We start from the raw sequence: 24052 nt of genomic DNA, 5'->3' as shown, positions 1-24052 counted from the left end.
GTCTTTTTAAAACTTAAAAATATTGTCAAGAAATACATATTTTTGGCTTTTCTCTCACATTGTCAAGAAATATAACTTAAACACTCTAATATGTCTATATAAGCTAATCTCATTAAGCTCTTCAACTCATGAAACTAATATGTATTAAATCACAATATTAATCCTTATAATTTTATTTTATTTTAATTTTTTAAAGCATATTTTTTTAAAATGCTAAGACACGGATGACGATCCGCGCCTTTCATGATGTGGTACCAGCTCAGATGAAACCACGCAAAGGCGCGGATGATAATCCGTTCCTGTTCTTACGTGGCGCTAACTCGATCTTCCGCGCCTGTCATGATATGGTGTCAGCTTAGATGGAACCCCGCAAATGCGCCGATGATGATCTACACCTTGTCAGAAAGTGTGCTAGATCAATAAAATTTGGAAAAATGATATTACCTATCGATATTTAGATAAAAAAAAAGTCTACTTTTTAGTTTCATTTTTGCTCACCGTAATTAAAAATAAGTAATCATTTGATTATTTATATTATCAATTTATAACTCTTTGATCACATTATAATATGTTAGTAAAAAAGTTAAATTTTAAATTGACCTCTAAATTTTAGATAGAATATTATTTTGACCTTCAAATTAAGATAAAATATCAATTTGATCCTTAAAAATTAGATAAATATCAACTTGACCCTTGAAACTTAGATAAAATATTAACTTGACCATTGAAATTTGTTGGGATTTTCAGAAGCTCGATTCGACAACCGGAACGGTTTGTAAAGAGGAGCCGGAACGGTTTTTGAGTTTAGGGAGTAAGGAGATTGAAAGATAGAAAATTGCACAGCGATTTAAAGTGGTTCGACTTTCTAAACCAAAGTCTACGTCCACTACCTTAGCTCCTCACCAAGGATTTTCCAACAAATTCACTAATTTGTTCTTTCTTTTGAGGGCAAAGAGATAACCTTACAACTCCCTAGTTTTTCCGGGCTAAACTAGAACCTTTCCCTAGCTTTTACATGGGATAAGCTAGAACCTTTCCATTTTACAAAAGGATAAAATAAGTAAAAAAGAAAACCTCTCTAAGGTAGGTGTTTACAAAATTGAGCTCACAAGAACAAAATATTTACAAGAGAAAGATGAAATAAGAATGAAAAACTCTTCTCTTGTGTTTAATTGCTTGGATAGTTGTTCTCTCTATTCTTTAAGTGTCCTTAGCTTGTATTTATAGCTTGGAATGTGTTTGATGTTGTATGTAGCCGTTGGGGATGTTTTGGAGCCGTTTGGGGATGATTTTTCTACTCAAAAAGGCTGCCCATAACATGGTGCATCGGTGCACTATCAAGGTGCATCGATATCCCTTCATTAAATTCAAATAAACTAGCCGTTACTAGCCGTTGTAGCCTTCGTGCATGGATGCACATCAGGATGCATCGATGCACAACCTTGATGCATCAATGCACTAATTGCATTTGGTGTTTGAGTGCATGGATGCACTGCATGGTGCATCGATGCACTAGTGCAGGTGCATGGATGCACTGTAGGGATGCATGGATGCACTGCAGGGGTGCATGGATGCACTGCAGGGGTGCATGGATGCACTTTGACACCCTTTAGCATTTTGGCTCAAATCCGAATTTAATGGACTTTGAATTATTTTTGAAACCTTCTAAAACTTTGAATAAATTCAATGAAGTCCAGAAACATTTTGTAAATTCAATTCAAGTCCAAAAACCATTTTACCTTAAATTGTTATATCAAAACATAGTTCAACAATCTCCCCCTTTTTGATATAACAAAACATTTGAAAAATTATTTTTTGGCAAAACTCCCCCTTAATAAATTGTTTAATGAAAAATATATCAATTGTTAACAATTGTTGTTAACAATCTCCCCCTTTTTCATTTAGAAATTGAATTTTTCAAACCAAACTTCTCCCCCTTTTTGTTATATCAAAAATAATTCGATCTTTGAAGTTCAAAATAACTTTGGAGAGTAAGTGGTAAATTTGACATTTAAAAATCATTTAAAAAATCAAAGCTCCCCCTCAATAAATGTATTCCAATCAAAATTTAGCTTTAAGAACTTGACACTTAAAAAGAAATTGAATTTCTACAAAGAATAACAAATATGTTAGTAGAACATGAAATTCAATATATCAAAGACTAAAATACTTTATGCAATACCAATTGTTGAAATTTGATATCAATACCATTTACTAAAATTAAGTGCATATGCATAAAGTTTTCCAAAAATGTTATGCATTTTGAAAATTTTGATATCAATTGCTAGAGATATATCATTTTCATTTAAACCACATGCATAAACATTCAAATTTAGGTCAAAAATTTAAAATTTGTAAAATCAAAGTTTTTTTTTAAAAAAAAATTGATATCAATTATTAGAGATATATTATTTGCATTAAAACCAATTTTGACCAAAATTTTATTATGATGAACTAAAAATTTTGAAAAATTATTAAAACTTTAAAATTGTTCATCATACCAATTGTTTTCAACATACATGAGATTAAAACAAAACATAATCATTTAATATCACAACTCATGCATGCTTAAAATCAAATGAGCAACCAAATAACCAAAATTAAATCATTAAGCTTAGAGGTTACCCATTCCTTTTTCATGTGTGGCTAGAGCATCTTGAATATCATCACTTTCATCACCATTGCTCTCACACACCTACAAGAGACATTTATTTCGATTTTGGTATCCAAATTGCTTTGGATCCTTCAACGTTAGTTTCAATGTCTCTTGTTCCTTTCGGAACCCATACTTGCCTAATTTTAAAACGTTTTCCTTTATTCAAAGGACAAGTATGTTCCTTATGATCATGAAAATGACAATGTGAGCATTTTGTCATTTCTAAACATAATAGGTTGTTTTTAGAAATTAATTCTTTTTCTTTTGTTAAGGTTTTAAGCTTAACTCCTAACTCAAAATTTGTCTTTTCTAAATCATTTATTTTGATTTTTGAAAGCTCTAAATCATTTTTTAAAATTTTATTTTGATTTTCAAAATCAACTATAACTTTCAAAATCGATTTATTTTCAATTTTGAGTTTTGAAATTAATTTCGTATATTTGGAATTCATGGTCTCAAATCCCAAATATAACCTATTATAAGCATCTTGTAACTCATCAAAAGTAAATGAATTAAATTCATTTGAGTTAGAAGATACCTCGAATTCTTCTTGAGTGGCCATGAGGCATAGGTTGACTACTTCATCTTTATTATTGGAATTATCTTCATCGCTCCATGATGCAACAAATGCCTTCTTCCCCTTTTTCTTTAGAAGATGAAATTCATACTTTACATGCCCCTTTCTTTGACAATTGAAGCATATCGGAGGACTCTTCTTCTTGGTTGATTCATGTTTCACTTCATTGGAAATCATGAATCTCTTGAGTTCCTTCAAGAGCTTGACCATCTCTTCTTCTTGTTCATCATCGTCTTCATCCACCTCATCACTTGAATCTTGATAGCTTTCATTGGTGGATTTGAAGGCAATGTCTACCTCTTTCTTCTTATTGTTTTTCTTCTCTTCCATTTCTTCATCTTCCTTCACCATCATCTCATGAGTGAGAAGGGAACCAATTACCTCTTTCTTCTTATTATTTTTCTTCTCTTCACTTTCTTCATCTTCCTTCACCATCATCTCATGAGTGAGAAGGGAACCAATTAGCTCGTCGAGAGTGAGAGACTTTAAGTTTCTTGCTTCGATAATGGTCGTCTTCTTCGATTGCCACTCCTTTGGAAGAGAGTAGATTATCTTTCTCACAAGCTTCTCATTAGGGATTACTTCTCCATATCCCTTGAGACCGTTGACAATCACAGAAAATCTATCCGTCATAGCTTTTATGTCTTCATCGGGTTTCATCTTGAAGTTCTCGTAGCTATGGTTGAGAAGACTTTTCTTTGATTCCCTCACTTCGTCGGTTTCTTCATGAGTGACTTGGAGCTTATCCCAAATCTCTTTGGCACTGGAACAAGATGAGACTCTTCCATATTCATTTGGGCTTAAAGCACATAATAGAATATGTATAGCCTTAGAGAATTTTTCTGCTCTTCTCTACTCCAATCGTTGTACTTGCGGGGTGGAGAGGAGTAACTGTCCATGATTGAGTTCCAAGCTCCTAGATTGTAGGATTGAATAAAGTACATCATCTTATTCTTCCAATGTGCATAATTTGCTCCATTGAATAAGGGTGGCTTGTTGACCGGTTGTGAATCCATAATAGGATATTCTTTAAGATAATAAGCACCGGAGGAAAAAGTCATTTCTTTGTCAGTTACGTTGGAAATTGGTAGAGCTTCTTTGAGGATCGTCTCAAGGTGGTTAAACCTTCTTAACGAGTTAGGCTATGATACCAATTGTTGGGATTTTCGGAAGCTCGATTCGACAACCAGAACGGTTTGTAAAGAGGGGTCGGAATGGTTTTTGCGTTTAGGGAGTAAGGAGATTGAAAGATAGAAAATTGCACAGCGATTTAGAGTGATTCGACTTTCTAAACCAAAGTCTACGTCCACTACCTTAGCTCATCACCAAGGATTTTCCAACAAATTCACTAATTTGTTATTTCTTTTGAGGACAAAGAGATAACCTTACAACTCCCTAGTTTTTCCGGGCTAAACTAGAACCTTTCTTTAGCTTTTACACGGGATAAGCTAGAACCTTTCCCCTTTACAAAAGGATAAAATAAATAAACAAGAAAACCTCTCTAAGGTAAGTGTTTACAATATTGAGCTCACAAGAACAAAAATTTTACAAGAGAAAGATGAAATAAGAATGAAAAACTATTCTCTTGTGTTTGATTGCTTGGATAGTTGTTCTCTCTATTCTTCAAGTGTCCTTAGCTTGTATTTATAGCTTGAAATGTGTTTGATGTTGTATATAGCCGTTGGGGATGTTTTGGAGCCATTTGGGGATGATTTTTCTACTCAAAAAGGCTACCCATAACATGGTGCATCGGTGCACTATCAAGGTGCATCGATACCCCTTCATTAAATTCAAATAAACTAGTTGTTGCTAGCCATTGCAGCCTTCGTGCATGGATGCACAACAGGGTGCATCGATGCACAGCCTTAATGCATCGATGCACTAATTGTATTCGGTGTTTGAGTGCATGGATGCACTGCATGGTGCATCGATGCACTAGTGCAGGTGCATGGATGCATGGATGCACTGCAGGGGTGCATGGATGCACTGCGACACCCATTAGCATTTTGGCTCAAATCCGAATTTAATGGACTTTGAATTATTTTTGAAACCTTCTAAAACTTTGAATAAATTCAATTAAGTCCAGAAACATTTTATAAATTCAATTCAAGTCCAAAAACCATTTTGCCTTAAATTGTTATATCAAAACATAGTTCAACAATCTCCCCCTTCTTGATATAACAAAACATTTGAAAAATTGTTTTTGGAAAAACTCCCCCTTAATAAATTGTTTAATGAAAAAGATATCAATTGTTAACAATTGTTGTTAACAATCTCCCCCTTTTTCATTTAGGAATTGGATTTTTCAAACCAAACTTCTCCCCCTTTTTGTTATATAAAAATTAATTCGATTTTTGAAGTTCAAAATAACTTTGGAGAGTAAGTGGTAAATTTGTTATTTAAAAATCATTTGAAAAATCAAAGCTCCCCCTCAATAAATGCATTCCAATCAAAATTTAGTTTTAAGAACTTGACACTTAAAAAGAAATTGAATTTCTACAAAGAATAACAAATATGTTCGTAGCACATGAAATTCAATATATTAAAGACTAAAATACTTTATGCAATACCAATTGTTGAAATTTGATATCAATATCATTTGTTAAAATTAAGTGCATATGCATAAAGTTTTCCAAAAATGTTATGTAATTTGAAAATTTTGATATCAATTGTTAGAGAGATATCATTTTCATTTAAACCACTGCATAAACATTCAAATTTAGGTCAGAAAATTTAAAATTTGTAAAATCAAAGTTTTTTTTTAAAAAAATTGATATAAATTATTAGAGAGATATCATTTGCATTAAAACCAATTTTGACCAAAATTTTATTATGAAGAACTAAAAATTTTGAAAAATTATTAAAACTCTAAAATTGTTCATCATACCAATTGTTTTCAACATACATGAGATTAAAACAAAACATAATCATTTAATATCACAACTCATGCATGCTTAAAATCAAATGAGCAACCAAATAACCAAAATTAAATCATTAAGTTTAGAGGTTACCCATTCCTTTTTCATGTGTGGCTAGAACATCTTGAATATCATCACTATTGCTCTCTCACACCTACAAGAGACATTTATTTCGATTTTGGTATCCAAATTGCTTTGGATCCTTCAACGTTAGTTTCAATGCCTCTTGTTCCTTTCGGAACCCATACTTGCCTAATTTTAAAACGTTTTCCTTTATTCAAAGGACAAATATGTTCCTTATAACCATGAAAATGACAATGTGATCATTTTGTCATTGCTAAATATAATAGGTTGTTTTTAAAAATTAATTCTTTTCCTTTTGTTAAGCTTTTAAGATTAACTCCTAACTCAAAATTTATCTTTTCTAAATCATTTATTTTGATTTTTGAAAGCTCTAAATCATTTTTCAAAATTTCATTTTGATTTTCAAAATCAACTCTAGCTTTCAAAATCGATTTATTTTCAATTTTGAGTTTTGAAATTAATTTCGTATATTTGGAATTCATGGTCTCAAATCCCAAATACAACCTATTATAAGCATCTTATAACTCATCAAAAGTAAATGAATTAAATTCATTTGAGTTAGAAGATACCTCAAATTCTCCTTGATGCATCGATGGACAGAAGGATGCATCGATGCACAGAAGGATGCATCGATGCACTAATTGCATTCGGTGTTTGAGTGCATGGATGCACTGCATGGTGCATCGATGCACTAGTGCATGTGCATGGATGCACATCAGGATGCATGGATGCACTGCAGGGGTGCATGGATGCACTTTGACACCCTTTAGCATTTTGGCTCAAATCTGAATTTAATGAACTTTGAATTATTTTTGAAACCTTTTAAAACTTTGAATAAAATCAATTAAGTCCAAAAACATTTTGTAAATTCAATTCAAGTCCAAAAACCATTTTGCCTTAAATTGTTATATCAAAACATAGTTCAACAAAATTTAGATAGGATATTTTGGTTTCTTTATTTTTAATAGAATATAAACGATAAATTGATTATTTTGGTTTAATTTTAAACAAAATCAAGGATTACATGTTAAATTTATGGACTTTAAATATTTTTTTGATGAAACAAAAATTAGACTTATGTTCATGAGGGAAAAAAGTGAATTTAAAATTTTGTGTTCGTTAGTGGTGATGATTGATGGTGGTCGCAGTGATGGACGATGGTAACAAGCGGTGATTGGTGACAGGAGATTGATTGATTTATGCGTTAAATTGATATTTCATCTAAAATTTAAAAGATATTAAATCTAAAATTTAGGAGTCAAATTAGTATTTTATCTAAAATTTAAGAGTCAAATTAAAAATTAATCTCTTTTATTGACGTAACTCACATCAAACTAAAGGCATTTAACAAATTAACATCCATGTGACCAAAATGTTAAAAATATAAGTGATCAAAACTCTAATTTTAAAAATTCAATGAGTAAAAGTGAGTACATATGAAATAAAAGGGACCATTTTAATAGTTTTCTCTGAACTTTTCCCCTCCATCTCTTTCCTTTTGGGCTCAAAAACCTAACTTAACTGAGCTTAAACCCTCACTCCCTGTGAAACCCATAGCAGTTACTTTGAATTGAAAAGGAAAAGATAAACCTTTGGTACTTCTGGGCGCAAAAACCCAACTCATCTCAGCGTAAAACCTCATCCCCTGTCAAACCCATAGCTGTTTCGTTGAATTGAAGAATAAAAGAACATCCTTCGACGGTACTCGAAACCAGTGCAACAATATGGAATCATCACAGTCTCGGTGGGTTTTCGCGAAGCTGATGAAGATTTTCACCTTGAAGCCTCATTACTCCATTTCAAGAGCATCTCCTTCGTTATATCTCTTGCAAACGCGCCTTTTCAGCGATAGAAGACGACCCATCAGAGGAAACGAAGCCGTCGGTTTTAATAGCAATGAGAACGAAGATGAGGTTCCTCAACGTATTCCCAATAGGCCTTTAAGGGGTCAAAGGCCTTTCAATTCCTCTTCTCGAGAAACCAAAGGAGCTAACTTTGATCGTAATGGTTCCTCGTTTCAGCACCCCATGCCCAGATTTGCTTCCGATAATATAAGGAAGGGAGAAGATTCTCAATCTGATGTGAACTTCCTGGAAAGGTTCAAGCTTGGGCTTGATAACAAGAGAGAAAAACTGCCCTCACATTCAGAAGCAATATATAGGAAAAAGCATGAAGAAAAGGTTTCCCCGCCACAGGATGCTGATGAGATTTTCAAGAAAATGAAAGAAAATGGTCTTATCCCCAATGCTGTAGCCATGCTTGATGGTCTATGTAGAGATGGGCTTATCCAAGAAGCAATGAAGCTTTTCGGATTAATGAGGGAAAAGGGTACAATCCCGGAGGTTGTTGTATACACAGCTGTTGTTGATGGCTTCTGCAAAGCACACAAACTTGATGATGCAAAGAGAATTTTCAGGAAGATGCAATCAAAAGGTGTGGTTCCCAATGCCTTTAGTTATAGTGTTCTGATTCAAGGATTGTATAAATGTAATCACTTGGATGATGCCATTGAGTTTTGTTTGGAAATGCTGGATGCCGGACATTCTCCAAATGTCACCACTTTTGTGGGCTTGGTTGAGGGGTTGTGTAAGGAGAAGGGCGTGGAAGAAGCAGAGAAGGTTATTGGAACTTTAAAACAAAAGGGATTTTTGGTTAATGATAAAGCTGTTAGACAGTTTCTGGACAAGAAAGCACCTTTTTCCCCTTTGGTTTGGGAAGCAATATTTGGGAAGAAAACATTCTAAATCCTCTTTTATTTTCTTTTTTTAATGCTATCCTCATTTGTTAGGCTCCTGAATTTCGTAAGTCTCTTTGTCCTGCCACTTTTTATTGGCTTCCTGTTATTTGTTCACATCTACAATATGGAAGCTTCATAGTCTTAATGAATTTGATGTTACCTCTTCTTTTCTTTATACGACTTATTTTTGTATTTTGCTGCCTGAATATGTTGGTTGGTATATTTTTCAACTGTTATCTGCATGATAAGGCCAATGCAACAATGATGGCATCTTTGCAGATAATTGTTGGTATGTTGTGTCCTAAACTGTAGACATTACAGGGAAAAAAAACTAAAATCATATTAGAATATATGTGGCAGACTGATTTGATAAATGAGTTACCCTTAAACTGTTGAAGAGAAACAAAAGCAAAAGGGAAACATGGAAATCATCTTAATTCTGAGGCTTGCCTGGACAGCATATGTATATCTGCTACGGAGAGAGGAACAACAGATGCTTTAAATCTCAACAGTCGAATGTACAGGAAGTTCTTAAAAATATTAAATATTTGATTAGTATTGAACTCACGGGAAGCAAGATTAATAGGTCTGATAGCGTGAACCATCAATTGTGTATAGATTGGAATATAGGCTTATAAGTATATTTCCACTCTCCAGTTCAAGGGAAAAAAGGTGCAGTCATGCAGTTTGTCAGATTCTTTGAATCGAAAATGTACATGCAGATTTTTCATTTCATATCAGTTGGTCCAGTGCTGGTCCAGTGCTAAGAATGCCTAAGTAGGTAATTCACATTTGAATTCTGTTTATTGTTTAAGCTGTGTACACCATTGCAAATATAGGTCCTAATTATTATCCCTTACCTTGATATAATAGCACTTGTACATGCAGATTTTTTATTTCATATCCTTAAGCTGTGTAAACCATTGCAAATCGTTCTGTTCTTTATATGTTTTGAGGTTGCCAAGGTTTGATCCCTGACTGCAGAAACTAATAGTCCAGCACTCTACTAATAGAGTCACATGGTTGTTGTCCACAGAAAATCGTAATTTTTCTGGTCAGGCGTTCTATAGTCTTCAAATGGTCATTCCTTGATATCTTTCTTGATAATTTCAGATAAGTGTATTTCTCATTTTATTCCCTTTTCTGTTGCATAACATATAGCTATATTATTCTGCAATATTAGATGTTGAGGTTTTGTGAATAAATGTCAAGAATGGCAGAAGATGTTGGTGGTAGCAGGAGCTATGGATGATGGCTAAGCTGCTAGCAGATATAAAGAAAATGACGATAACTTTCTAGGGATATGTGGTTGATTAGATATTAGCTTAATATTTTTCCCTTTAACTGATTCACATGTTTAACCATACGAGTCTTGACTATTATCAGATAGGAAGCAACTGCATAATTTTTGAGTGGTGAATCATTGAATTCTGCTTCCTTTGTATTTTGTTTTTTGCTTTTCTGTTGAGGAGAGCTGAAACATGCAATTGTTGGCTTGTTGAAGCAATTATGTCATATTGGTAATACTTGCTAAATCTAGAAAGAATGAGGATAAGATCTAGGTAAAAAAGTGAAAAAGAGGTTGATGTAAGTCCAAGAACCATTTTCAGATACAATTTGGATTTCCATGTCAAGTGCTTTGGAACAAATTTATGTCTTTGATCCCAGAAGAATTAGGCCAAACTATCTTCATATGGCTTGTTAGGGTTTCGGTTTTGCTAATCTCAGAGTTTCATATCAACTATCTCTCTTTTCATTGAGCAAAATCTCATAGCACTTAAATTTAGTATTTAACTCCCGGTATCAATTCAAGTTCATGGTACAGCTTCACTATGGCGTTTTTCACCAGGAAGCTCCTCCAAGTAACTGACTTAAAGATATGACATTGATCTGCCCGTCACTTCTGTCTCCCAGCCAAAATAGTCTATATATTAACAAGGACTGGTTTATCGATTTTTAGTAATCAGCAAGTGTACTGTCACCTAGCTAGCTTCATCTTGAATAGTTCTGGGAAGCATCTTGTTTGTTGTCGTACTGCAATGTACCATTTTAGGAGTTTATACCCGTTTATAGTAAGAGTAGAATCTATGGATAATTCTTTCTGAAATTATTATAAACAAGGTAAATCTGCATTGCTACAGAACCCATATGACTGTGTTGATAGTTTTCAAATCTAAGATTGTTTAACAAACCTTCAGAAGAAAGTATCCATGTCAATAGAACTAACAAGCACTTCTTCCCAGTTTACATCTTCGGTTCTTGTATCTTTCGTGGTTAAATGAAGAGGTACTTCCAATGGCGGTGGGCTCTGCAAATAAAAAACAGTAATCAAAACAATGTATCAGAAGCAGCAGCAACAAGATTAAAAGCAAGGTATCTTCTTACCATTTGAATTGGTTTTTCAGTTTTCTAATGTAGCAGGAAGTGTTATTACCGTGTAGCGTATAAGAGGCCACTTAATGCCGTGGAAGAAAGGGTGTTGTTTAATTTCAGTGGCGCCAGTTCTCGACCCTAAACGGCTGGAGGGGTCTCGGTTTAACAATGCGTTAAACAACTGCCTAGCTGCAAGACTAACCTCCATTTCAGTTCAGCAGCACAGGTAAACAGTCATATCACAGAATCTGGTTCTTGTACTTCATCTGATGCATCTAGAAAACAATAAGAACATATGGAGAATCTGAATAGTTAAAATTGCATGAACATACTGATATTGTAGTTCAAAATCCATAAAGATTCTTTTTATGCCAAGCAATTCTGTTATGTCATCTTCGAAAAGATGGTGAAAGTTATATCATCTAGTGCTATTAATCATTCGTACTCGATGGACTAGAATTGTACCGGAATGCTATTTGGGAAAGTGAGTTCTTTGTTCAAGATGTTGTAGGAAGTCTTCTGCCTGTTTTTACCCTGAAAAGGTGTCCGGCCGTAGAGCATCTCATACAGAAAAATACCTAAATTCCAAATATAAATCCATGCATGTCATTTAACAGAATATTAGCAGTGCTCTAGAACCAGTTTAGAAGGAATTACACAAAATCACCATTTACTTACCAAGAGACCACCAATCAATGGTGCTACTGTGTCCCACACTGGTAATAATTTCCTGAAAGCAAGAAACAGGAAAAGGAACAAATTATTTGTTGCAACTAAAATAAATGGAGTTGAACTTATGAACTTCAAAGCATGGATTGAATAGTCATTTTACAGGAGCAATGTATTCTTCGGTTTCCAACAAATGAATTCAACTCTGTAGATGGTTCTGCAACAAATGTTGGAGGTGGTTGACTTCCAGATCTTCTTCTCTTATTAGGCATGGGGTGCTTTAAAACCTGTAAATCACTATAAGCTTTAATCTCATGCAAAAAATTATCATTATTTATCAACAATCTTATCAAATACCAAGTGAAAACATTAAAAAATAAAATGAAAAATGACATACTTTGGAATTACAAGAAGTCAGAAAAGATAAATCAAAGTCGGTTAATACGATGTGGCCATCCTGTTATAAACCATTAACGAGTGAAATTATATAATTGCAACTGTTGAGTTAATCGAGGTTAACGAAAAAAGAAGTGTCATTATTGACAAATCTGTCTGTTTTGAGTTTATTAAGGTACCTAGACAATGAAGATATTCCAGAACAATGACAACCTCAGCTGCATAGAACCTGGAAAACCAATGACATCAGACAGTAGGAGGATTACTAGGAATCAATCTGTTTCTGTCTGAGAAGATCCTAGTGCCCACATTTTATGAGGAGATGATTAAATTCCACAAGCAAAGATTCAAGTTCTAATAAGAAAAACGGGTTTTTCTAGAGCTTATTACCTTGCAGATTCTTCTTTGAACATTTTCATAGGTTGCTTGTCGAGCAGGGCAAATAACTCTCCACCAGGGCAAAAGTCTTATCAAACAAGCATCAATTTGTTTTAAAAAATAATTCAATTCCAGCATCAATTTAACATGTTAAATACCATAAATAACAATTATTAAATTGTTTGTAGAACATATAGTTACGATTTAGTATATTTGCATCGAAAGATCAATCAATTCTACATAAGCCAACCCAGTCTACCCACATAAGCGTCCAAAAATAATTGTATAAAGGTTTTTTTTTTCTTCTATAAATTGTATAAAGTTATTGGAGGAATAAAGGGTGAATATGAGGCAACCTGAAAGGAAGAGTATAATGAGGGAAGGAAAGGATGATCAATCTACCCACATAAGCGTCCAAAAATAATTGTATAAAGGTTTTTTTTCTTCTATAAATTGTATAAAGTTATTGGAGGAATAAAGGGTGAATATCAGGAAACCTGAAAGGAAGAGTATACTGAGGGAAGGAAAGAATGATCAAGAAGTGAGATGATTTCCCTTTCAACGCATGCTCGATGTACCTGTAAAGGAACCAAGCCGGACTCGAATCAGGGACAGATCAATCACTAATCACATCTTTAAAATTTTCAAATTTTATATGATTATATGTTTTTTGTATTTTCTATTGATAATTTAATTTTGCATCCCTAACATTTTATAATTTCACATCCCCTAAATTTCTAATATAATTTCTTAAATTCATACCACTAGTATAAAACCATGCGTACATATCTACAGCCAATTCTGCATGTCTACTCGAAATATCGAAATGCATGTCCATTTATGATTTATTTGCTTCAACAATTTATTTTTCTTGAGCATGGAAAAACCTAGAAAATTTGAACATGCATGTGTGGGACACCTCCGTGTCCAACCATCATAGGTATGTACCAATTTGTAGGTCAGATGGAGTCACATCAAAAGGGCAATTTTGCATTTTGATCAAAATAATTTAAGCAATTAGCAGAGCTTGTTACGATTCAACATGACTGACTTCCCATTGCCCTTATAGCAAATAATTCTCCTGTAGCTTTCAGTTCCACCAGATGAATACTGGGGTTGAAGACATTAGAGAAGCAATAACATACACCTGAAAACGAGTAATGGAGGATCAAACCAACTTAAATTTCAGATTTACCATATCTTTAAGTCGACAAAAGAATTAAGGGTGCAAATAAACTGAAAACAATAAAATAATAAAGAGAGGTGTCGTCAAAGCAAATTAAATTGGTATGAATTGGCTAATTTAATAATGTATAAATATTTTGAAGTAACAAAGGAAGTTGTGGCAGGAATTGTTTCTAGTGTTGGCTAGAGGCTTATAAATAGGCTTGCCAGTACTGTGTGAAGTGAGAGCAAAGTGGCAGAAATTGAAAGAGCCGTGCCAGTAAGTGAAGAATTAAATCGAATGTGTCCAGACTTGAACGAATATGAAAACAACAAGCGAAAGAAATTAAAATATTTTGTGTGTAAACTAATCGTGATTAGTATATTGACAGTAAACAAAATTTATCTTTACATTATAATAATATTTTGTATCTATTTATGGATAAATTATTAGGTTGATCAGTTTCATCACATTGACAATAGTCTCTAATTAATAATCATATCAAATAAGAATTAATTTACACGTCATTAAATGTTTTGTCTACACGCCATTCCAACTCAACATTTCTTCTTTTCTACTGTTATTCTTTTCTGTACTCCTTTCTCTTCGATAATAAAATATTTTTTTCCTTCATTTTTTTAATCCCATAAAAAGTTATCCCGTGAGAACTTAAATCCAGAAATTAATATATTAAGAATGAAAGAAAATTTATCTGTATATTATAATAATATGTTATGTCCACCTACACTTTCAACATATTTAAGAAGAAAATGAACACATTCAGAAAGCAATACCTGCCGGTATCACCGCAACCCAAGGGTCTTATGGGTCTAAAATGATGCAAACCAATTTTTTCACCACGAGAAATGATCTAAAGGCAACCCATAGAGGATAAGTTAGAAAAGGAGAGAAGGCAATTGAGAGCCATGCATGCATTGCCAGGGCCTGTTTGTTTACAGTAGATAAGCGACTTATATCTGAGTTTGGAAAATGCTACCTTCTGAATTGCAAGCCAAGAAGAAGTATATCTTTTGTGAGGCCGTGGGAAGACAGGTTGAGAGTGAACCGCCCACAAATCTTCCGGTCTCTGAACAATATAAAGCAGACATCAACCAAGAAGATCACTCGGCTTCTAGACACGGTCAACAATGAGACATTGGTTATAGATAACGGTAGGGTTGACCAAAACTCGACTCAATTTTTTTAAAAAAAAATTCGAGTCGAGTTGTAAAATAAACTCGACTAATTTGAAATTTTTAGTAATTAATATATTAATTTTTTAAGGTTGAGTCGAACCCCTCAACTCTACATGTTATATATCTATCATATATGAAGAATATATATGTATATTGTATATGGTTATAGAAAACCGTTTAAATTGAAATCAAATAGTATCATAATATTATAAATATTTATAATTAAATTTAAACATAAACTCGAACAACTCGGCTCAACTTGAAAAAAAAAATTCAAGTAAAGAGGAGTTATAAAATTGATTTCATCAACTCGATTAACTCGAATTTTATTTACTAGACTCGACTCAATTGAATACTCACTCCTAATTAATCATTAACTGAAAGGCGCTAGTTGGAAAATTAAGTCCAATTTGGCTGATCGAATCATTATAACCTGATGCAATTGTGTTCTCAAATTAAATATAAATTTCTTTTGACTATAAAAAAGATTGCAGTTTGAGAGAAGTGAAAGGGTTGCAAATATTGAGAATAAAATCTTTATTATGTTAGATGTTCTTTCGAGAAGTGATTGTATAAATTCGAGTTTAAATTAAATCATGAGATGCAGAGAAAATATTATATTGCATTCAAGAAAGGTTGAACAAATATATTATCTACATCAATGAATTAAGACATTTCTATGTATCAACAATAATTCTAAGAGAAATAAAGAATACCTTACCAAATTGGCATCAGGAAGTTCTCGAACAGCTTCATCCACATTTTCTGCTGTAGCTTTGACCTGATACATAGAAGGACATCAACACATCAAATGAATTGATATTCACGGAGATCATGATAACATGTATTATGTCCTTAAGTGCAAAGAATACAACAAAACTGAAAATGCGTTCATGGCCATAAATGAAACTTGACTTTTTATCAAGGATTTAAGAAAACAAGGATTAATTTATATCACTTTTCATGTATATAATTGGTAGAGAAAGATTACAAACCAACTTAGCACTTTGTTGATCTGTTGTCTCGGAAAGGCGATTTCTTAGAGGTTCAACATGATTACTTCCATCAAATTGGACACCAATGAAATATTGAAGCTCACCCTATAAAATAACAAGGAATTTGTGACAAGTGGTCGTTAGAAAGAGTATGTTCTGCAGGATAATCACATGAAAATGTTAACTGTGAACTACCTTTTGGTCACGCATAGGTTGCAAGTGAAACAAATTCCAGAACTTCTTGCCTACAGTTAATAAATTTGTAACAACTCAGTAAAATAATGTTTCTGTCAGCATACATATTCTTCTTCTTTTTTCTCTTTCATAGCTTTTACCAACCATTTTTTGTGTAGTTGATCAACTGAACAGTTATTTCCCTCTGTTCTTTAATTGCATCTCTTATATTCGATACAGTTTCTTGATCGGTTTCTGGTCCTTGAAGAAACCTGTGAAAAAGAAAATGTTATGCCAGTTTTATATGATTCTGGAAAACACCCCCTAAAAAGTTGATTGTAGTTAGTTTGGAAAATAAGGGTTGAACCGAGACAAGGGTTGGAAAATAGGTTCTATTGATCGATTAATCTGGATCGGATATTGCATAGGCTCATTTACGGGCTGACCTCCCAACCCAATTTATTCCATTTTCAAATCTCTTACTTAATGAATTTAGTGCCTCATCCACTAGTTGTTGGTTAGAAAATAACTTTAGGAGCATTCAAACCTAGGCCTAAACAATAATTGCGATGAACATTGATGGCAAATATTAATAGCAAAAATAGCCCAAACCGCAGAATAGTCACCATAATTTCGACATTTGAAGTGGTAGTATAAATTTCATACCTACAGTTCCTTCCCAAGATTTCCTCACGTGTATATTCTGTCAATTCCAGAAAGCTATCAGATGCAAATATCTGCATACATTTGAACATTACAGTGGCTTTTCAGATGCATATATAATCCAGGCTAAAACACCACACCTAGTAAAGTTCCAAAAGAGGCTCTGACAAGCAATACTCGCTCAATGATTTCGCAGAACTTCATAAAGTAGCAAATAAATTAGTGTAGAAGGATATATTTTTCAAGAAAAAATGCAGTAATCTCAGACTTTTGATTAGTGTAAAAAGTTATGATTTCTGTAAGAAGAACAATAATGAAATCTCTTCCTTACAATGGGATTATCAGGGAGTCTAGGATTTGTGATCTCGAAATTCTTTTCAATACGTTCCAATGTGGTTGCTAGATCCATCCCTTGGCGTATGTTCGTTTCTCTTTCACCATGTTCCAAGCTGTCAACGCGTTCTATGTCTTTGGTCATTAACTCCTCTGGTTCAAGAACTGGTTGCTTTTCATGCTTGGCTGCAAAGCTGAAAGACCTACCATTAAACCTTGAGGGGGGGGGGAGATCATGTCTCAGATAAGGAAGAAAAGGCCCTCATTTCGTCGCGATGGAGTTACTTGTTAAACGTGTTTCGAATAGCAAATTTCTGAAAGATGAAAACTTAAACCAAAAAGACTCACCCGGTCACCCCTTGAACGAAATGCGTGCTGATTTTCTATTTTTCTTGCCAATTTCCTGTCCAGGAGTAGCAGTACTGATTTCTGATTGTGGAGTATATCTTCCAGGGGTTCTATTGCTTGCGATTTCGACAGATTTAGTCAGAAGGTAATTGAGGTTGAACTTCTCCTGATATTTAAGCTTGTTAATGGCATCATTACTTAATGTTTGAATGTGAGTTTGAGGATGTTTCAGAGTATGAACAACCTCTGTGATGTCATCCTAAAGCCTTAACCTTCTGACGAGCTATTCAGAAACGTAGGATTATTACATAAGAAAATTGAAATCAAACTATAAATTACTCCAAAAAGTTACCGTCGTAACGGATTAATGATTGGGACAGTCCATTAGGCCTCATTGCGTTTTCATTGACACCTTCTGTGTATTTGCTGACCGACACCTGCATTCTACACAACACAGCAATATTCAATAGCTTTGCATCCATTTTTTGAACATTGACATGAAATAATTATGAAAGAAAAAGGAACTAACCCAATGAATTTGATCCTCTTTCCTTGATCATCTTTGATGGGATTGATAGTGAGAAGATTCCAGAAAGGAGTTCCATCTTTTTTGTAGTTGAGTAGCCTGCCACAAAAGCTTTTTCCATTTTTAACTGCATCTTTAATCTTGGCAACCTCTTTCCTGTCTGTTGCTGGTCCTTGTAGAAACCGGCTGCATAACACCCTCGAGCTCTCAAGTTCGTAGTATTTGACAAGATTACTAACTAAACAGTAAAATAGAAAGTATGGTGATATTATCAATCACAATACGATATAGTACTATGATGTTAAGAGCTTTATTGTAATTGAAATTTGAAAACTACAATCTCTATCAATTATGGGTGTGCACAGTACTTGCAATGATTACTATTCTAAAATATGTAAGAAAATTATCTACAATCAATCATATGCCATTGGTTCCGCACTAGGAAAGCCTATGAGCGGTGGAAAATTGCATTCATTTTGAGCAGCATAATGATTTCTAACTAAACACTAAAATAGAAAGTATGGTGATATTATCAATCACAATATGATATAGTATGATGTTAAGAGCTTTATTGTAATTGAAATTTGAAAACTACAATCTCTATCAGTTATGGGTGTGCAACAATACTTGCAATGATTACTATTCTAAAATATGTAAGAAAATTATCTACAATTAATCATATGCCATTGGTTCCGCACTAGGAAAGCCTATGAGCGGTGGAAAATTGCATTCATTTTGAGCAGCATAATGATTTCTAACTAAACAGTAAAATAGAAAGTATGGTGATATTATCAATCACAATACGATATAGTATGATGTTAAGAGCATTATTGTAATTGAAATTTGAAAACTACAATCTCTATTAGTTATGGGTGTACAACAGTACTTGCAATGATTACTATTCTAAAATATGTAAGAAAATTATCTACAATCAATCATATGCCATTGGGTTCGCACTAGGAAAGCCTATGAGTGGTGGAAAATTGCATTCATTTTGAGCAGCAGAATGATTGCAGTTCCTTTGGAACAGCTCCCAACTGCCCCTCTACATATTTAAAAGCTTTTACTTACCAGTTTCTTCCCATGGTCTCCTTCGATGAATAACCGGTCATGGCAAAAAATCCTCTGCTGGCGTACATTATAGGGAAATCCGGTTTGGTGGCATCAGATACAACAAAAGTTTGTTGCAGGGTTTTTAAAGCATCCTTCAGCTCTTGTGACACCCTAGGAAAGGCTCCTCGATCCAATCCATAATTTGTTTCCTCCGATGTCCTTGTTGAGTCCACTGCAAATTTGCCTAATGAGGTTTTGTTCCTACTTCCTTCACTAGTTGACATTCCTCTACCAATCACTCCGAAACTATCTTATGTTAGAAAAGTTAGAAAAAGGAGGGGGTTGGTTTTTTAAATGGAGTTAATTACAATTACAATAGGGTTAATTACACTTTAGTCCCTATATATTTTAGGGTATTTATAAGATTAGTCCCTAAGCTTCAACTATAAATACCCTAACCCATTTACATTCAAATCATGCCAAATCATTTCTTTCTCTCAATACTAAAGAACTTTCTTGTGAGTAGTGAGTGTTTTTAATAGGGTTAATTACACTTTAGTCCCTACATACTTTAGGGTATTTACAAGATTAGTCTCTAAGCTTCAACTATAAATACCCTAACCCATTTACCTTCAAATCATCACAAATCATTTCTTTCTCCCAATACTAGAAGTTTTCTTGTGAGTAGTGAGTGTTTTGTAAACACTTGTAAATTTTCTTTCTTAGTAAAAGATCTGCAGCAGTCCGGAGACGTAGACATAATTGGTTGAACTCCGTTATCAATTTAGGGTATTATTTTTTCGCATTCTTACTAATTTTTGTTATAGAAAAATTACTTGTTTACTCGTTTATTTCCCAACAATTGATAACAAAGCTTTTGGTTATGAATTTTGTCAATTTTTTGCGATGTTACTATTCATTATTATTCACGTGAATAGTAAATTTCGTGAATAGTAAAAAATTTCTCGGCGATAAGAATTTGTCGACGGAGGTGTTCTAATACATAGTGGTTCGCAAGAATTATCAGAAACGATCCAAACGAAGCCAGATTCGAGTGGGAGCGATGGCTGCAGACGAAGGGAATGTGAAAATTGAAAAGTTCGATGGTGCAGACTTTGGCTTTTGGAAGATGCAGATTGAAGATTTTCTGTACCAGAAAAATCTATATCAACCTCTATTAGGAAAGCAACCAGAAGACATGAAGAATGAAGATTAGGCTCTTCTCGGCAGACAAGCCCTTGGAGTTATCCGACTGACGTTATCCCGCAATGTTGCTTTCAACATAGCAAAGGAAAAGACCACAACAGGTCTTATGGCGGCTATCTCCAGTATGTGTGAGAAGCCATCGGCCTCAAACAAGTTCATTTGATAAGGCGATTATTCAATTTGCGGATGGCGGAATGAGCATCAGTGGCTCAACACCTAAATTAACTCAACACAATCACAACCTAGTTGAGTTCCGTGGAAATTGAATTCGATGATGAAGTTCAAGCTTTAATTCTGTTATCATCTTTACTAGAAAGTTGGAATGCTACTGTTACAGCAGTCAGCAGCTCATCGGGAAACAACAAATTGAAATTCGATGATGTTCGAGATCTAGTGTTGAGTGAAGAAATTTGACGGAGAGAATCGGGTGAAGCATCAACCTCCTCAGCATTGCACACGGAGTCTAGAGGGAGAAGTTCATAAAGAAATTCAAATCGTGGCAGATCAAAATCCAGAAGAGGAAAATCAAGAACGGGAAAGAAAGATTTTACATGTTATAATTGTGGCAAGAAGGGTCACTTTGAAAGAGATTGTCGAGCACTGAAGAAAGATATCGGCGCACAGGAATCTGCCAACATGACAAAGGAGATAGGTGATGCCATGATTTTAAGCGTCAACAGTCCGATTGAATCATGGATCTTGGATTCAGGGGCATCTTTCCACTCCACCCCATGCCAAGAAATCATGGAGAACTATGTCAGTGGTGATTTTGGGAATGTTCATCTAGCTGATGATGAAACCTTGAAGATCGTCAGAAAAGGAGACATCCGAATAAAGTTGCCAAACCAGACCACCTGGAAGCTGAAAGAAATGAGACATATTCCAGGCCTCAAAAGAAATTTAATTTCTGTAGGACAGCTTGATAGAGAATGATATAATACAACCTTTTCATACTGTGAATGGAAGATTACCAAAGGAGCACTCGTCATTGCTCGTGGTAAGAAGATTGATACTCTCTATGTAACCTCAAATTTAGAGAATATCATTGCAACAGCAGATGCTGATGGAAAATCAAACCTATGGAACCAAAGGCTTGGCCATATGAGCGAGAAAGTGATGAAGCCACTTTTGTCAAAAGGGAAGATGTCGGATATAAAGAATGTAGATGTCGGACTATGTGAAGATTGCATCTTTGATAAACAAAAGAAAGTTAATTTTGCAAAGATTGACAAAACACCCAAGGCTGAAAAGTTAGAGTTGGTTCATACTGATGTATGGGGATCATCTCCAATTCAATCTCTTGCAGACTCATTATATTATGTCACATTCATTAATGATTCTTTAAGGAAGGTGTGGGTCTATTTTCTGAAGAAGAAATCAGAAGTCTTTGATATCTTTAGAAAATGTAAGGTCATGGTGGAAAATGAGACTGGTCTAAAAATCAAGCGATTGAGGTCTGATAATGGAGGAGAATACAAAAACAGCAGATTCAGAGATTTCTGCGCAAACAATGAGTTCAAGATTGAGACAACAGTTCTCATGACACCGCAGCAGAATGGAGTAGTAGAGCGCATGAACAGAACTGAATGAACTGAATGAACGTGCCAAATTGTTATGGGCTGAAGCTATCAACACTGCATCTTACCTGATCAACCGTGGGCCCTCAGTTCCTTTGGATGGTGGAATACCAGAGGAAGTTTGGAGCAGAAAAGAAATAAACCTTTCACACTTAAGAGTGTTTGGTTGTGTTTCTTATGTACACATAAATTCTGCTGAAAGAAGTAAACTTGATTCCAAGTCCAACAAATGTGTCTTTGTTGGTTATGGTGGTGATGAGTTCGGTTACCGGTTTTGGGACTATAAAATCGAAAGATCATCAGAAGCAGAGATGTCATTTTCAATGAGAATGTGATGTATAAAGACAGGTCAATCGTAGAATCAAGTAGCTCCAATATCGAAGCTGAAACAAAGGAATTTGCTGAGTTCGAGGAGATTTCTAGAAATGATGTTCAGATCAATCCTAAAGCAGTTCAAGAAGAACCAGGCACACCAGAACTGAGACGCTCCTTCAGAATTCCTAAACCAACCCAACGTTATTCGCCTTCTTTGCACTACTTGTTACTGACTGACAATGGTGAACCAGAGTGCTATGATGAAGCAATGCAGGTGGATGATTCAGTCAAGTGGTAGTCTTCCATGAAAGATGAGATGGACTCGCTTATGTCAAATCAGATGTGGGAATTAGTTGAATTACCACCAGGCAAGAAAGCACTCCATAACAAGTGGATTTACAGGATCAAAGAAGAGCACGATGGGAGCAAACGCTATAAAGAAAGATTGATTGTCAAAGGCTTTCAGCAAAAAGAAGGTATTAACTACAATAAAATTTTCTCTCCAATCGTAAAACTGTCTACAATCAGACTGTTGTTGAAAATTGTAGCTGCAGAGAATTTACATCTTGAGCATTTAGATGTAAAGACAACTTTCCTTCATGGTGATTTGGAAGAAGAAATCTATATGAGGCAGCTAGAAGGCTTCATAGAGACAGGCAAGAAAAACTTGGTATGCATGTTGAAGAAGAGCTTGTATGGTTTAAAACAAGCTCCTAGAAAGTTGTACAATAAGTTTGATAGCTTCATGAGTAGCAGTGGTTTTACCAGATGCCAAGTAGATCATTGTTGCTACATCAAGAGGTTCGACAACAACTTCATTATTTTATTATTGTACGTTGATGACATGCTCGTTGCAGGCTCAGACATGCAAGAGATTATAAACTTGAAGCAAAAATTGTCGAAGCAGTTTGCTATGAAGGATCTAGGCGCTGCAAAGCAGATTCTTGGGATGAGGATTAACAGAGACACAAAGTCAGGGACTTTGATGTTATCACAGGCTGAGTACATCAATAAAGTACTCTCCAGGTTCAACATGCAAAATGCTAAACCAGTACGTACACCTTTAGGTGTTCATTTTAGACTCTCCAAAGAACAGTCACCAGAGGAAGAACGTGCACACATGGTGAAGGTGTCGTACGCCTCAGCGAAGTCTGTATATCATGGTTTGTATTAGACCAGATATTGCTCATGCAGTGGGAGCTTTTAGCAGGTACATGAATAATCTGGGAAATGTACACCGGGAAGCAGTCAAATGGATCATCAGATATATACGGGGTACCACAAACAAAACACTTTGTTTCAAAAGTGGAGATGCGATACTGACAGGCTATGTAGATGCTGACTTAGACGAAATGTCGACATCAGAAGAATCACTACAGGATATGTCTATACTCTAGGAGGAACTGCAGTGAGTTAGGTTTCTCAACTACAGAAGATAATTGTTCTCTCCACAACTGAAACAGAATATGTCGTTGTTACGGAAGCCAGCAAAGAGATGGTTTGGCTCCAAAGTTTCTTGGAAGAGTTAGGCAAGAAACAAGAAAACAATGTCTTGTATTGCGACAGTCAAAGTGATATCTATCTAGCAAAGAATCTGTCTTTTCATTCCAGGACGAAGCAAATACAATTGCGATATCATTTTATCCGGTCTCTTCTGTAAGATGAGATTTTGAAACTTGAAAAGATTAGTGGAGCTCAAAATCCAACAGACAT

The 24052-nt window shown here is 34.6% G+C and overlaps 1 protein-coding gene and 1 pseudogene across 1 annotated transcript; one reads left to right on the top strand and one right to left on the bottom strand.

Moving 5' to 3' along the window:
• Positions 1 to 7740: 7740 nt before the first annotated feature.
• On the top strand, positions 7741 to 9131 carry LOC120134024 (pentatricopeptide repeat-containing protein At4g38150-like). The gene has a single exon (XM_039150503.1). The coding sequence runs from the start codon at positions 7960 to 7962 to the stop codon at positions 8977 to 8979; it is 1020 nt and encodes a 339-aa protein (XP_039006434.1). The 5' UTR covers positions 7741 to 7959; the 3' UTR covers positions 8980 to 9131.
• A 1765-nt stretch (positions 9132 to 10896) lies between these two features.
• Positions 10897 to 19867, bottom strand: LOC120133821 (annotated as a pseudogene).
• Between the last annotated feature and the right edge of the window lie 4185 nt (positions 19868 to 24052).

This window comes from Hibiscus syriacus, unplaced genomic scaffold (assembly GCF_006381635.1).
Source record: "Hibiscus syriacus cultivar Baekdansim isolate YM2019G1 unplaced genomic scaffold, ASM638163v2 tig00110597_pilon, whole genome shotgun sequence".
In the NCBI taxonomy this organism is placed as follows: domain Eukaryota; kingdom Viridiplantae; phylum Streptophyta; class Magnoliopsida; order Malvales; family Malvaceae; genus Hibiscus; species Hibiscus syriacus.
Note: the sequence above shows the minus strand (reverse complement) of the source record. Positions and strands in the feature narration are given on the sequence as shown.